General features: G+C 43.6%; 1 protein-coding gene across 2 annotated transcripts in view; it reads left to right on the top strand.

Annotated features, from left to right (window-relative positions):
- Positions 1-9,444, top strand: part of LOC106574138 (PEX5-related protein) — a 181,727-nt gene extending 172,283 nt beyond the window's left edge. Inside the window, exons 11-14 of one of the 2 annotated variants that reach the window (XR_014380922.1) lie at positions 3,171-3,333; positions 4,534-4,691; positions 5,052-6,234; positions 7,938-9,444. Coding sequence is in view for 1 of the 2 variants with exons in the window: in XM_082962778.1 (XP_082818904.1) it covers positions 3,171-3,333; positions 4,534-4,691; positions 5,052-5,253 (523 nt within the window). In the remaining variant the exon portion in view is untranslated. Of the gene's footprint in view, positions 1-3,170; positions 3,334-4,533; positions 4,692-5,051 lie in introns of both variants that reach the window. The other variant, XM_082962778.1, reaches the window with a different exon arrangement.
- Positions 9,445-15,004: the final 5,560 nt, after the last annotated feature.

The following is a 15,004-nucleotide window of genomic DNA, read 5'->3' as shown; positions in this document are numbered from 1 at the left end:
CTTCAGGAGGGGGTCTCGCTGGTCTAGGCGGGGTGTCCGTTGCTCCTTTGTGAGGTGCTGTGGCTACGGTTTAGGGCGACGTCCTTCAGGATCCTGGCAAAAGTTGGGATTTCTGCCTTGTCGAGGTGGACCTGGTCATAAAGGCTGTTCAGGTCCAGAGTAGAGTGGTGGGCCAGGTAGACATTAGGTTTTGAGGTACAGTCTCGTGAAATGCTTGCATTCACCCACTGTATGGTGGCAGGGTGAACGTCTTTCGTGGTAGCAGGTTGGAGGTAACCTTTTCAATCAGTCCCTTGAGTGCTGTGGCCACCCTTTCCTGCTGGGCCCTCAGGTCATTTGTGCCTGTGTTAATTATGATGTGGCTGGGGGACCCTAGTCTGTCCTCTGACAACAGCTCCAGGGCATGCCTTGTGTTTGGGAAAAAGTTTATCCTCTTGAATGTATTTGCCATTTGAGTCAATGAGGAGCACAATCTCTGGCTTTTGTGTGTCCTCAGTGGATGTGTGGGCGTTGTCAAGAGAGCTATCAGGGGAGCTGACAGGGGGGCTGTTAGGATGGGGTGGGGTCTGTTGGGTTGGTGGGTCCTGTGTTGTGTGTCCCATTGTTGTGTTGTGGTCTGAGGTGCTGTTCTGCTGGCTTCTCTGGGGGAGTGTCCTGCTCTCTGTCACACCTCAGCTTTCTGACCTCGTCCTTCAGTGCCATGTGTGCCTCTTTAAGTTCTCTCACCTCAGTCCGTAGAGCAGCCAGCTCTCCCAGACAGCCATCCATCTCCACCTTCTGCCCGCCGGGTCTTGGGGGGGGGTGTTCGTCTGTTTTATGGGTTTGTTCTGTCTGGATTTTGTGTACTAGCTCTGTGAGCTCCACCATGTCTCTCTCCAGCCCTGTGAATGTATCCCTTTCAATGATGGAGGAGCAGTGCAGTTGTGGGTGGGTGTCTATCCTTGTCTGCAGGACCATTTGAAAAGGTGTGATCAGACTCATGCAGGATGGGGGAGTCGTCACCGAGAGAGAGATTTTCCTGCTGTGGTTTCTCTTTGATCCCGTAAAAGTCCTGCTGGAAATGCATGAGGATGCCCTGCACCATTACTGTCCCAGACACATTGACAGAGGTTGTTTTAATTTCCTCAATGTCTAGTATTCTGAGTTTCCACCCTGGGCCAATACCCTCTCTCTTGACATAGGGGTAGTGTACTCTTATAGCACTGTGCCATGCCAGGGGATGGTCTGTGTGAAAAATGAAGTTGCTTACGTTCCCCTCTTTGTAGCGGTCAGCAAATAGTGTTGCTGGACTGTATTGTAATGACCACAGCACAGGGATAAGCCATGGGGGCTTCAAAAGCCTCAGCATTTGGGTGGGAAGCGCTGTGAAAGTCTCCTGCCATTGTTAGGCTCAAGAATTTTCACACCTCTCACTTCAGTGTTAATTGAAGTTGCAGCCAGGTCAGTTCTGTCCTAGCAGTTTGGTAGCTTAGTAGCCTTTTTATTAAGCTTTATATAACAAAATTATTCTCTCTCTCTCTCTCTCTCTCTCTACTCTCCGTCCTGTGTGTCTCTACTCTCAGTCCAGTGTGTCTCTACTCTCAGTCCAGTGTGTCTCTACTCTCAGTCCTGTGTGTCTCTATTTTCTGCCCTCAGTCCAGTGTGTCTCTACTCTCTACTCTCAGTCCAGTGTGTCTCTACTCTCAGTCCAGTGTCTCTACTCTCAGTCCAGTGTGTCTCTACTCTCAGTCCAGTGTGTCTCTACTCTCTACTCTCAGTCCAGTGTCTCTACTCTCAGTCCAGTGTCTCTACTCTCAGTCCAGTGTCTCTACTCTCTACTCAGTCTAGTGTGTCTCTACTCTCAGTCCAATGTGTCTCTACTCTCAGTCCAGTGTGTCTCTACTCTCAGTCCAGTGTCTCCACTCTCTACTCTCAGTCCAGTGTGTCTCTACTCTCAGTCCAGTGTCTCTACTCTCAGTCCAGTGTCTCTACTCTCAGTCCAATGTGTCTCTACTCTCAGTCCAGTGTCTCTACTCTCAGTACAGTGTCTCTACTCTCTACTCTCAGTCCAGTGTCTCCACTCTCTACTCTCAGTCCAGTGTGTCTCTACTCTCTGCCCTCAGTCCAGTGTGTCTCTACTCTCAGTCCAGTGTCTCTACTCTCTACTCTCAGTCCAGTGTCTCTACTATCAGTCCAGTGTGTCTCTACTTTCTATGAGCTCTCAGTCCTGTGTGTCTCTACTCTCAGTCCAGTGTCTCTACTCTCTACTCTCAGTCCAGTGTCTCTACTCTCAGTCCAGTGTGTCTCTACTTTCTATGAGCTCTCAGTCCTGTGTGTCTCTACTCTCAGTCCTGTGTGTCTCTACTTTAAGTCCAGTATGTCTCTACTCTCTACTCTCAGTCCTGTGTGTCTCTACTCTCAGTCCAGTGTCTCGACTCTGTCCAGTGTGTCTCTACTCTCAGTCCAGTGTGTCTCTACTCTCAGTCCAGTGTGTCTCTACTCTCTACTCTCAGTCCTGTGTGTCTCTACTCTCTACTCTCAGTCCAGTGTCTCTACTCTCAGTCCAGTGTCTCGACTCTCAGTCCAGTGTGTCTCGACTCTCAGTCCAGTGTGTCTCTACTCTCTACTCTCAGTCCAGTGTGTCTCCACTCTCAGTCCAATGTGTCTCTACTCTCTACTCTCAGTCCAGTGTCTCTACTCTCTACTCTCAGTCCAGTGTCTCTACTCTCTACTCTCAGTCCAGTGTCTCTACTCTCTACTCTCAGTCCAGTGTGTCTCTACTCTCTACTCTCAGTCCAGTGTGTCTCTACACTCTACTCTCAGTCCAGTGTCTCTACTCTCAGTCCTGTGTGTCTCTACTCTCAGTCCAGTGTGTCTCTACTCTCTACTCTCAGTCCAGTGTGTCTCTACTCTCTACTCTCAGTCCAGTGTCTCTACTCTCTACTCTCAGTCCAGTGTCTCTACTCTCTACTCTCAGTCCAGTGTCTCTACTCTCTACTCTCAGTCCAGTGTCTCTACACTGTACTCTCAGTCCAGTGTCTCTACTCTCTACTCAGTCTAGTGTGTCTCTACTCTCAGTCCAGTGTCTCTACTCTATACTCTCAGTCTAGTGTTCCTCTACTCTCTATAGACTCTCAGTCCAGTGTGTCTCTACTCTCTATAGACTCTAAGTCCAGTGTGTCTGCCCACAGCTCTCTACTGCCTGAGGTAAAGGATCTGTTTCTGGAGGCAGCCCAGAACAACAGGGACACCGACCCGGACCTGCAGACGGGCCTGGGTGTGTTGTTCAACATTAGCGCGGAGTTCAACAAAGCTGTGGAGGCCTTCAATGCTGCCCTGACAGTGCGGCCAGAGGTAAGACGGCAGTGTAAACACACAAACACTGTGATTGTCAATCTCACTGAGACGCACCGTACTGTCTCACAACACTGAAACACTGCATCTCACTGAGACGCACCGTACTGTCTCACAACACTGAAACACTGCATCTCACTGAGACGCACCGTACTGTCTCACAACACTGAAACACTGCATCTCACTGAGACGCACCGTACTGTCTCACAACACTGAAACACTGCATCTCACTGAGACGCACTGTACTGTCTCACAACACTGAAACACTGCATCCAAATTGGAGAGCTTTGAGCTGAGAAATCCAGTTTCATGAACTCCCATCTGATTCACCCTCCCTGCACTAGTATCTGCCTGGTGCAGCTCCAACCACTATCCTTTAACCCTGTCCCACAGCAGTGGCTGCTAAATCCACCCCCTCTACATTTGACTTGGTAATGCCCTCTCCCCTGCTGACAACTTAGAGCTGAATACAAGTGGAGATCATGATAGCTTGCTGCTTCGCACAAAAGGCTTGCTGCACCGTATCCCTGTATATGTTGATCTGCCCCCAGGTGGGAGACACATAACGATGGAGTCAAGGACGGACGTAGTGATGTAACCGAACCATCCTCAAATGATCCTTGGAACTTAAACTTAGCTTAGTTTTCACAGGGTGTTTTTTCACAGGGTGTGTTTTCACAGGGTGTGTTTTCAGATAAAAAGTGTGTAAAAAAAATAAAAATAAGATGTGTGTAAAAACACCATCACACCACAGTAGCTACATTACAGTCATTAACACACAAAAGATACAGGGGAATAACTGGCAAATTATGCACTCCTCTCATGAATGTTATATTGTGTTGATTCCAAGCTTGCCGTCCGTTTTTAATCGCAGACAAAATTCAACTTCATTTTATTTGCAAATCTTCTCTACCAAAGCAGGTACTGTCCCTTTCTGATTGGACTTCCCATTACAGTACACAACAATTAGCATTAACACGAAATATGTCACAATGCTAAACCGTTGTAGAGAAGAAGCATCGGATGGAGAAAAAAAGAAATCACAGACCACAAACCTTTCAACAAACATCTCAGTCGACAGTGGCTGGGTTCACAGACCACAACACTGTCTGAAACCAAATGTCAAAACCAACCACTATCCTACATGTCACCATTCTGTTCCTCCGGCTTTGACTCCTACCCCCTGTATGACCCCTCCAGGATTACCTGCTGTGGAACCGCCTGGGGGCCACGCTGGCAAACGGGGACCGCAGCGAGGAGGCGGTAGAGGCCTACACCCGAGCCCTGGAGCTCCAGCCGGGCTTCATTAGATCCCGTTACAACCTGGGCATCAGCTGCATCAACTTAGGAGCACACCGGTGGGTGAGCAGGGGGTTGGGGGGCTTGGGGGGGGGGGGGGTCTAACTAAGAGCCAGCTGGTGTTCTCTAAAACAGCACCTGGCACCGCAGCAGAGAGCTTTGAGTTTCTGCTCTGGTGGAGTCAGTGGAGTGAGGTGAGGTGGGGACACTGAGTAACATTGAGCCTAATAATGCTATCTCTTACAGTTGTATGAAGTTCAACCAACTATAATGTTACAAGTAACAGCAAAGTTCCTGTTTGAAAACGTATCAAACACATCAGGCCTGAACCTAGTAACAGTCGCTTTAATGTAGGTCATCATGATAGCAAACTAATCACATGGTTCTCCCTTTGGTCAAACCTTCCCTTTGTCTTTTAGGGAGGCGGCCAGTAACTTCCTAACAGCCCTGAGTCTGCAGAGGAAGAGCTGCAGTCAGCAGCTCTCGCACCAGGTCATGTCGGGGAACATCTGGGCCGCCCTGCGGATAGCTCTCTCCATGATGGACCAGCCGGAGCTCTTCCAGGCAGCCAACATCGGAGACTTGGACCTCCTCATGAAAGCGTTCAACCTGGACATGTGAGTGGAGATAGGCCTTGGAGACAAGTCTCTACTCTCCTACCAACAGCGGGCGCCTCTCCCCCCCGGCCGGAGACGAGTCTCTACACTCCTACCAAATGCCAAAAACCCAAAGTGTACAGTTGGAAAGAGCTGTTTTGTCCAGATAATGACGAGTGTGTGGTCTATTTTGGCAAGCACTACAAAATCTTTACTACTCCTCAGTACCTCTGCAGTCTTCTTGAGTACTGTATGTGCTCGAAGAGTCTATTTTGCGATGGATTTGCACTGCAATTTGTGATTTCCCCGAAGAGCACAAGGACGGGCAAAGACTGTACAAGTAATGCCTTAGAGAACACAGTAATTAAAACTAACTCATTGGAACTGAGCGAGAGAGAGAAAGAGAAATGCTGAGAATGCTTTTGCTGAACAGTGTTGAGGTTTGACAAGAACGGTTTCCTCATCCAGATACTTTTAGTGTCCGGATTATCACACTGACCTAAAGGAAGGATTTAGTGAGTAAAATCAATAAAGACTACACCATAAACCGTGGGACTCGGAGACAGTTTTCAGCAGAGAATCAATATTCTTTTTTGGGGGGTTGGTTTTATCCTCGTTTCTGGAAGGAACAACACTGCATGGAAACTAAAGCATGTTCCTAAATGGATTCGGTGGCACTTGCCTGAACCTAACAAAAGCTTAAAACTTTCTTTCCTTTCTTGGACTCTGCACTTTGAAAAAGAGATAATTTCCTCTTATCTTAATGAAACGAGAGATTGTAAAGCCTTTCCTGAAACGCATGCTAAAACGAAATTGATTTACACTATTTTTATGGCAACCAATGTAAGCCATTTTCAGATTCACTTTTGACTTCCTCGAATACCTGGCATCCTCCGAATTCTTCATGTTTTGTGGTGTTTCCAGCTCATTTCACTTTACCCTAACTGGTTTGAGAGAAGCACACATTAGCTGGACAAGATGGACCCGTATTTTTCCCTCAGACCTGGTAATGTACTTCACACGTGTCAGAAAACACTTCCTGTTGAATCTGTTCATGTTGGTGGTGATGGCTGGGATGACCTTTAAAACTATCCACTCATGTCACATGACTAATGACTACATGAAAGGATTAAGCGTGGTAGCGAATGGATTTTAGAGGCCTTACACTCTTTTCTAGAACACAGAATCTTTGTGTAATAAGCTGTATTGTTTATCAAAGGCAGCACAAAGGCCACTTCGTAAAAGGTTATAAAACATGACATCAGCTCATGACAGCTCACTGACTTGCCTAGTTAAAGGTAAAATAAATAAAAAATTGTTTAAAAAAAATGTCAACGTCAGCTTTACCTAGTTTATACAGTGACATATCGACTTGTTCCCATACAAGCGTTTTATGTAGGAGGTTCTTTGTCATACTAATGAATGTCATACATTCCACAGTATCTACTACTCTAAAGTGTTACCAAAATATGCCCTGAAATAAAGTCAAAATAACTATATCCTCTTATGAGAGACTACTACTCTACAAGATCCCTACTATGAGAGAATTCTACTCTAAACACTATCCCTTTAAGTGTACTTAGTCGCTAGATGGCTGAGTAGTGTGCTTAGGCGCTAGATGGCTGAGTAGTGTGCTTAGTCGCTAGATGGCTGAGTAGTGTGCTTAGTCGCTAGATGGCTGAGTAGTGTGCTTAGTCGCTAGATGGCTGAGTAGTGTGCTTAGTCGCTAGATGGCTGAGTAGTCTAGAAGCGTCACAGATGTTAGTTTGCAAGTCACTCTGGAAAATGCATGCCACCATCATGTCCACCACTGTACTGTAGCAAGACAACCACTACTGTAGTATTGCACTGGCGTGTTAACCTGTCGGGCCTACTGTATGACCGAAGAAATGTGTTTGATTCAAGGATCCTATGCAAAAGGTCAAGTTTTATACTGCCATTTTTAATTATATAATGTCCCTGCCTGAGTCAATGCCCCTGCCTGAGTCAATGCCCCTGCCTGAGTCAATGTCCCTGCCTGAGTCAACGAACCAAAAGGAAAACTCTATCTTTGCTTTGAGAGAATGCTATCAGGGTCTGGCAGAGACACCATCGCCATGACAATTAATCTTCCAAAAATTGTACGCTTTGATGTCATGCATGGTTTGTATCAGCCAAGGGGATTGGGGAAATCTATCAGAAGACAACAACAAAAAAAAGAGTTGGCCAGTTGTTGCTTTATGACTAAGAACTTTTCATTCTCCATTTAAGTTTATGGGTATTTAGGGAAAGGTTTGGCTCGTTAGCAGAAATATTAGACGTTATTTAGAAAGAAAGTCAATGGGGCGAATAATTCCATGCAGACGAGAACACATGGAAACTACCATTCACACTAGCCAAAGCCTTCAGGTTTAGTAACCTTGGTGTGGAAAGGAGGTTAATTTCATTTCAAACTCATCTCCACACATTCGGTTGAGGCTGGCTTGTAGAGAGTGGTGGGGGGCTGTAATGTCAGATTCATGTTCTACTACTGCCATCTGCTGAAAATTGACTTTGAATTTCTCCTAAAGACCTTCTTGTTATGCCACCATACCCAAATTCAAGTTTACAGAGTGGTCCCCTTGTTGGCTAAATGTAAATGAACAACAGATTAATTTCATTTTTCGTTTGTATTGAATCTATTCCATTCAAATGATCTGAAAACGTAATGAATATTATTTTTCCACACAGGGAAAGGGTTGGAACAGTCCAGTAGCAAACGCAAGAGGAGGAAAACAGAGAAGTCTTTTGTGTATGGAATCACTGCTGCCATGATGTTTAAAACATCAAGGAGCCAGAGCCAACTGCAGAGACACAGAACATATGTGCACGTTGCTGGCAATCTGCATAGGAGGCTAGCTTTGAAGACCAGAAAACACAACGTCAAACTGTACAACGTCAAAGGCAACTGGGCCAACACGTTATGGCATCCTTCCATTTAGTCTCTTGCCCAACTACCCCAACAAGCTGATATTCCTTCACTCCCACTCTCCTCAACCCACCCAGCGAGCAAGTGCGGTTGAGATCTAGTTGTAACCAATCATGATCGTCACTGCGATCATGATTGGCTACTCCTTAGTGATTCATAGAACGATGGCTGAGAACTCTATACTGTAGATTTATATGGAAAATAGTATTGAGAACAGAATTGTTTTTATTCCAAAGTGTATAATTTACAGAAAATGTTTTCTGTCCCCATGCCTCCTAGTTGCCCTTACTGTCAGCAGCATATACACTGTAGTACAATGCTGAAACCAGGATTTACTGTACCTTGTGATTTCTTCAAAATCACTCTGATTTCTTATGGTCTAGTAAGCCTGTGCTTTTTGAACAAAAATAAAGTAGTTATGTAGAAGATTAAATTATTTTTTTAACAGTTTTTGAATTATTGGCCTACCAACTATATATATATATTACTGTAGAATTTATATTGATGTGTGTTGAGTTAGGATGCCCGATGACAAAGTACCTTTTCTAGAACAGTTGACCTTCTCAGGTGTGATGACCTAGCTACACCTAACATACTCCAGGTTGAATGCATGCTAGATCTTCTATGCTTCATTTTGAATGATCTTTTATTTTCATGCATGCAGTGCTTTTCTTTCCCCTAATTCTAAAAACAAAATATAGCATGATGTTACATAGCAATGTTTACAATCCACTTTTAAATCGTCTTCATTTTATGAAATGTAACATACCTATTGTATATTGTGCACAACATACAATAACAAAACATTTGCAGTGAATCTGGAGAGAAACCAAAAGTAGTGCTCTCTAACTGATAACCGAGGGCAGGCCTCGGCCCGCACGCCAACCGTTTGGCTAAAAGGGTTTCGGATCCTTTGGTGACAGTTGCATTACCTTGAAGTCTCTCAGGCGTGTGTACAACTGAACGACCACAGCGCTTTCTGTAATAGCATTAGGTCCTACAGTTTTCAATAATTGCTCTGTGTCTCGTGTACGATACATTTCATTGTACCCCGCTGGTTTACTCTGGTTTGTTTCTATAGCTGATATACAACTATGAATAGATCTATTAATATTTTTGATGCCTTAAAAAAATGAAATACTTTACAGTGTACTAACAATGCATTATAAATTCTCTCCCGATGTACCTAAAACACTAGTCAAGCATCAACACCTTTCAGACATATGATATGAAAGTTCTCTTTTAAAATAAACTTGTAATATATTCAAAGTGTCTCTTTATATTTGTTTTTGAATATATATTTTTATAATTGCATCGACTGCATGTCTACCAAGGTGTATGTATTACATTGTTCGATACTTTATACTGCAGCTCTCCTTTCCTACTAAATCACAACCACCTCATTTATAATAAAATACAAAAAAACCTGTACCCAATTAAAATTCTACATGAAATGCATGCTATTCTACTGTTTATGAAGTAAAGAACTGGAGAAGCCAAGAAATTGGACCCCTTGAGGAATTGTCATCATGATGAACCATAACCATGCTTGTTTCTCAGTGACAATACACTGTGTCAAGTGTCAAAAATGTCAAGAAATGTGTAGTTTATTTGACAGTACCAGCGGATATATTGTTGTGATAACCATGTATTCACATATTCCATTACAATACTGATATCCCAAACAATATTTGGATAAATACATACATTACAAAAGTCTACATTAAATAATCCCTTCAGGGAAACTGTATGTAATGAAAACTACAGAATTGGCAAAAAAAGGAGTAAAAACAGGTGAAGTACCATTGACCATTTAGTTAAATTACATTAGAAAACACACAAGTACAATTGTACAATCCAAATGACTAAATGTCAACTTTTAGTGCACATGCCGACAGTACGAAGGCGTTTTGTGACACAAAAGTTGAACCGTTACCATTCACAACCTCGTTACCATTCACAACCTCGGGAGACAGAGCGAGTGGTGGAGAGGGAGAGACAAGGGCTGAGGAAAAAGGCAGAAGACGAGGGCCTAGATTTAAATCAGATCAACACTGCATAGCTGGTGTTTTGGCCATGTCGGAGGTGTAACTGTATCAGAGCTGGCAAACCGGTGAGCAGCGGTTCATGTGGTCATTGTCACGAAACCAGACCAGTCCCATTTGCGGTAAAATTCACAATGAGAAAGCGTAGGCTATATAGAAATAATGACTCAAATTTTAAATCATATTATGGAATAATACGGATTTGTTTCAGCCTAACTGAGGTGTAGATTACAACACACATTCCAGTATTCAAACTTGTAAAAAGGCTACATGGGGTTATTACTAGTGCGACGCGGTGCATCCAATGGCAACGTGCACGATCGGTATAACGCCGAGAGCCGTTTGCTGATTTGACAGCGCCAACGCAGTTAAACCTCCGACATCGCCTAAATAAAAACAATGAAACTGCTATTCAGTTGTCGGTTATTGCGGGTTAAGGCAGAACTGATAGAATCTAGCCCCAGACATCCTGCATTACAAATCTATCCACTGTAAATGGAGCGCGAGAAGGTGAGAGGTCACCCTGCCAGCCTAAAAGAGGATGAGTGCCAAGGTGGGAGGAGCCCCTGTAGAGGACACATGTAAAGAACTAGAATGCATAGAACACCCCCCCTCTCCTCAGCAATCAGACCTTTGGCAGTGAAGTAGGCCTAGTTTCATTGATTATACAAACTGCCAAAATCACAAAGGGCCACTAGGACCAGTAATGGCAATCTCACATGGAACAGAGGGATTCACTCTATATATTCTATCCCTATAAGAAAAATAATCACGTGTGGAAGGGAGATCGCAGTAACACAAAGACTTACAGAGAGACCATTAAGAATCCCCACTGCATAGGCAAAGTACACAACAGCAATTTATCAAGGAGTGTCTGACAAGGATGGGAGATCTTGAGGGCTCGATTTCAGGGAGAGGGGGAATTGTAATCTTCTCCCAAACACAACCAAAGGCTCTAGTAAATCAAAACCATTTTCTGGGTTCCTGGTGTGGGTCCAAAAACATGATTCATCCTGCACAGCAAGAAAGTGTTTGACTTTATATGCAGTTTTAGTTTCTTGAAACCCTTCATGTTGTGGAGTGCTTTAATCTAATTGTGCATTATTACAATGCAAGAACAATCATGTTGATTATTTCAGGAAACCTGCTTTGATTGAATAGTACCCCAGGTAAGTATTATTTGATTGGATAGTTCCCCAGGTAAGTATTATTTGATTGAATAGTGCCCCGAGTAAGTATTCTTTGATTGAATAGTACCCCAGGTAACAATTATTTAATTGGATAGTTCCCCAGGTAAGTATTATTTGATTGGATAGTGCCACAGGTAAGTATTCTTTGATTGGCTAGTTCCCCAGGTAAGTATTCTTTGATTGGATAGTGCCCCAGGTAAGTATTCTTTGATTGGCTAGTTCCCCAGGTAAGTATTATTTGATTGGATAGTGCCACAGGTAAGTATTCTTTGATTGGATAGTTCCCCAGGTAAGTATTCTTTGATTGAATAGTACCCCAGGTAACAATTATTTAATTGGATAGTTCCCCAGGTAAGTATTATTTGATTGGATAGTGCCACAGGTAAGTATTCTTTGATTGGCTAGTTCCCCAGGTAAGTATTATTTGATTGGATAGTGCCACAGGTAAGTATTCTTTGATTGGCTAGTTCCACAGGTAAGTATTCTTTGATTGGCTAGTTCCCCAGGTACGTATTCTTTGATTGGATAGTGCCACAGGTAAGTATTCTTTGATTGGATAGTGCCCCAGGTAAGTATTCTTTGATTGGATAGTGCCCCAGGTAAGTATTCTTTGATTGGATAGTTCCCCAGGTAAGTATTCTTTGATTGGATAGTGCCCCAGGTAAGTATTCTTTGATTGGCTAGTTCCCCAGGTAAGTATTCTTTGATTGGCTAGTTCCCCAGGTAAGTATTCTTTGATTAGATAGTGCCCCAGATAAGTATTATTTGATTAGATAGTGCCCCAGATAAGTATTCTTTGATGGAATAGTGCCCCAGGTAACAATTATTTGATTGGCTAGTGCCCCAGGTAATTATTCTTAGAAAGAAAAAAAAATATGAGAGGGTTTTTGATATGTAACATTGCACTCCACTACCTTGTCGATATGTAACAAGTAACTGTAGGCAACGCTTCGTTTGTACAACTACGCCGATTGACAAACTGTCTTTGATCGAGTGGCTGTATAGGCTCAGGAGAAGAAGACATCCTAGTGACACGGTGCATGAGCAGAGAGTCTTTGAGCAAATGGTGAATACAGTATCAATACATACACAAGGGTTGGTGACTGTGTGTCAGTAAGGTCTTTGATATGTGATAGATTTGAGCATTAACTCTGAAGATAGGTTTTGGTTGCAGTGAGCACCATAAGGAATACATTCAGCACTGCACCACGTCTTAAAAGCACGAGAACGCATTCTGAAACAAGTTGTAGGTCGTAACCTACAGTACATGGTGTATTCTAAAGAGAAGAGATTCCGTCCCAGTGCATATTGCTATAATAATAACATAACACACGTTGGATGTGTTCAGATGCATACCATTCTGCATTTAAAAAGATGGTGGCGTATTGAATATGAATACAAAACACGGTAACATTTAAGAACTACCATAATGGGCAAAAGTTTACCTCATGAGTTAGTGTGTCTGTCCTTCCATAAAAAAATTTAATCATATTAGACGAGCAACCAAAGTGGGTCTCCTTCGAATACTGTATACAATAGCAAAATATTTCTAGATATTATGCAAAACTGGAGTGGGCCTTTTATCAAATGGATTATTTAAAAAATGCTGCATTGCTAGTCATCGTGGCCAATCTGATCTGAGGAAAATGGCAATCCAAGGCATGTTCCACTTATGTGTAGAATTATATGTGAAGCAACAATGGTATGAATGCAGTATGAATAAATCGCAACATGGTCTGAGGGACACTTTGAAAATAAAACACATTCAGCCCATGGCTTTTACCACATTCAAGAGAAGCAAATAACATCAGTTTGTGGTATTTGATCCAAGGTAGCTGCTATGTTAGTGTTCTATTTCTCTGTGAAAAGCAAGGATTTAAATAATCTGTCAAAAAGTGCTTTCAGATTTCAATAAAAACAACATTCTCCTGTTCTGGTGGGAAATGAAATGGACTTGACTCAACTTGATTAGACCAATTGTTACCGTTTCTTCTCTGAAGCCCAGAAAAACCAGGATGTCATCTGCAAGTCAAAACCAGACAGATATGAGACTGTTATGACACCATAATTACGTACATCGGACTCTCCAATAAGGATATTACATATTCATGGGTTCCAATGTGTTAAGTGTTCATCATAGACAAGAGTGTTTTTTCAAATGTGTTTCCCTATTCTGAAACTTGCTTATGCTGCCCATTTTTCTGCATCCAATGCCATTATGTTTCTATCCTGCATCACATGTTAAAGGAAAATACCACTAAGAAAACTATGTTTTAGTATTTGTTTCATTACGCCACAGTTGATACATTCCCAAAATGTTTTGTAATTCCGCGATCAAGTTTTCAAGATCTAGAACTGTCAAAACACCGTATGATGCGTTTTTCATCATATGATTTGTCCTAACTAAAAATGTATCAACCCCTACAGAAATGTCCATTAATTATAATCCCCACAATAATTCACATTTCCTGTGGCTACAGGATTATTTTCCTGCTGTGGTCAAATTAAGATCCTACATCTGTACATGCAAAGCTCCTAGCAGCATTGAGATTTTTTTTTAATCGAGTTTCGCTTTAGAGTTTTAGTTCCTGGCAGTGATGCGTGACCACTTCAGGACCATGCTCCACGTTTATAAAATGTAGCACTTTATTAATAAAAATACTGTCACAGTAGCTGAAGGCATAGAAAATGAATAGGATCTGATAGGATAATACTATAGGTGTAAAGCACTCCAATAACAAAAATTGCACACATCCCTCTGTACCGACAACGTAGACAAAATAACACGTTCCAATACACAAAAGCACACGATTTTCACAGTGACATACAACAACAAAAAACACATTGCTTTGCCTTTTTTTGACCGCACTTGAAGTATGGAAGCATTTTCCTGTTGCTCTTGAGTGACTTGGATGAGTTGAGTGGGTCCTCTCGTTTCATGGCTGGTCTGAGGCGTAAGTGTTTCCATGGTTTCCACTGATGTCATGGTTGTCCTCTGTTTTCCAGGCTGTGGTTCTCTAAGGTTGGAGGGTGGAGTGGAGGGGGTTCTAGCAGCTAGACAGCCGACGGTAAAGGGGGGAGGGGGGGCTAGGTCTAGCAGCTAGACAGCTGACGGTAAAGGGGGGAGGGGGGGCTAGGTCTAGCAGCTAGACAGCTGACGGTAAAGGGGGGAGGGGGGGCTAGGTCTAGCAGCTTGACAGCTGACGGTAAAGGGGGGAGGGGGGGCTAGGTCTAGCAGCTAGACAGCTGACGGTAAAGGGGGGAGGGGGGGCTAGGTCTAGCAGCTAGACAGCTGACGGTAAAGGGGGGAGGGGGGGCTAGGTCTAGCAGCTAGACAGCTGACGGTAAAGGGGGGAGGGGGGCTAGGTCTAGCAGCTAGACAGCTGACGGTAAAGGGGGGAGGGGGGGCTAGGTCTAGCAGCTAGACAGCTGACAGTAAAGGGGGCGGGGGGGCTAGGTCTAGCAGCTAGACAGCTGACAGTAAAGGGGGGAGGGGGGGGATAGGTCTAGCAGCTCGACAGCTGACGGTAAAGGGGGGAGGGGGGGATAGGTCTAGCAGCTCGACAGCTGACGGTAAAGGGGGGAGGGGGGGCT

This window comes from Salmo salar, chromosome 16 (assembly GCF_965601325.2).
Source record: "Salmo salar chromosome 16, fSalSal1, whole genome shotgun sequence".
Lineage (NCBI taxonomy): Eukaryota > Metazoa > Chordata > Actinopteri > Salmoniformes > Salmonidae > Salmo > Salmo salar.
The sequence above is the reverse complement of the archived record's forward strand: the minus strand, read 5'-3'. Positions and strand labels throughout refer to the sequence as shown.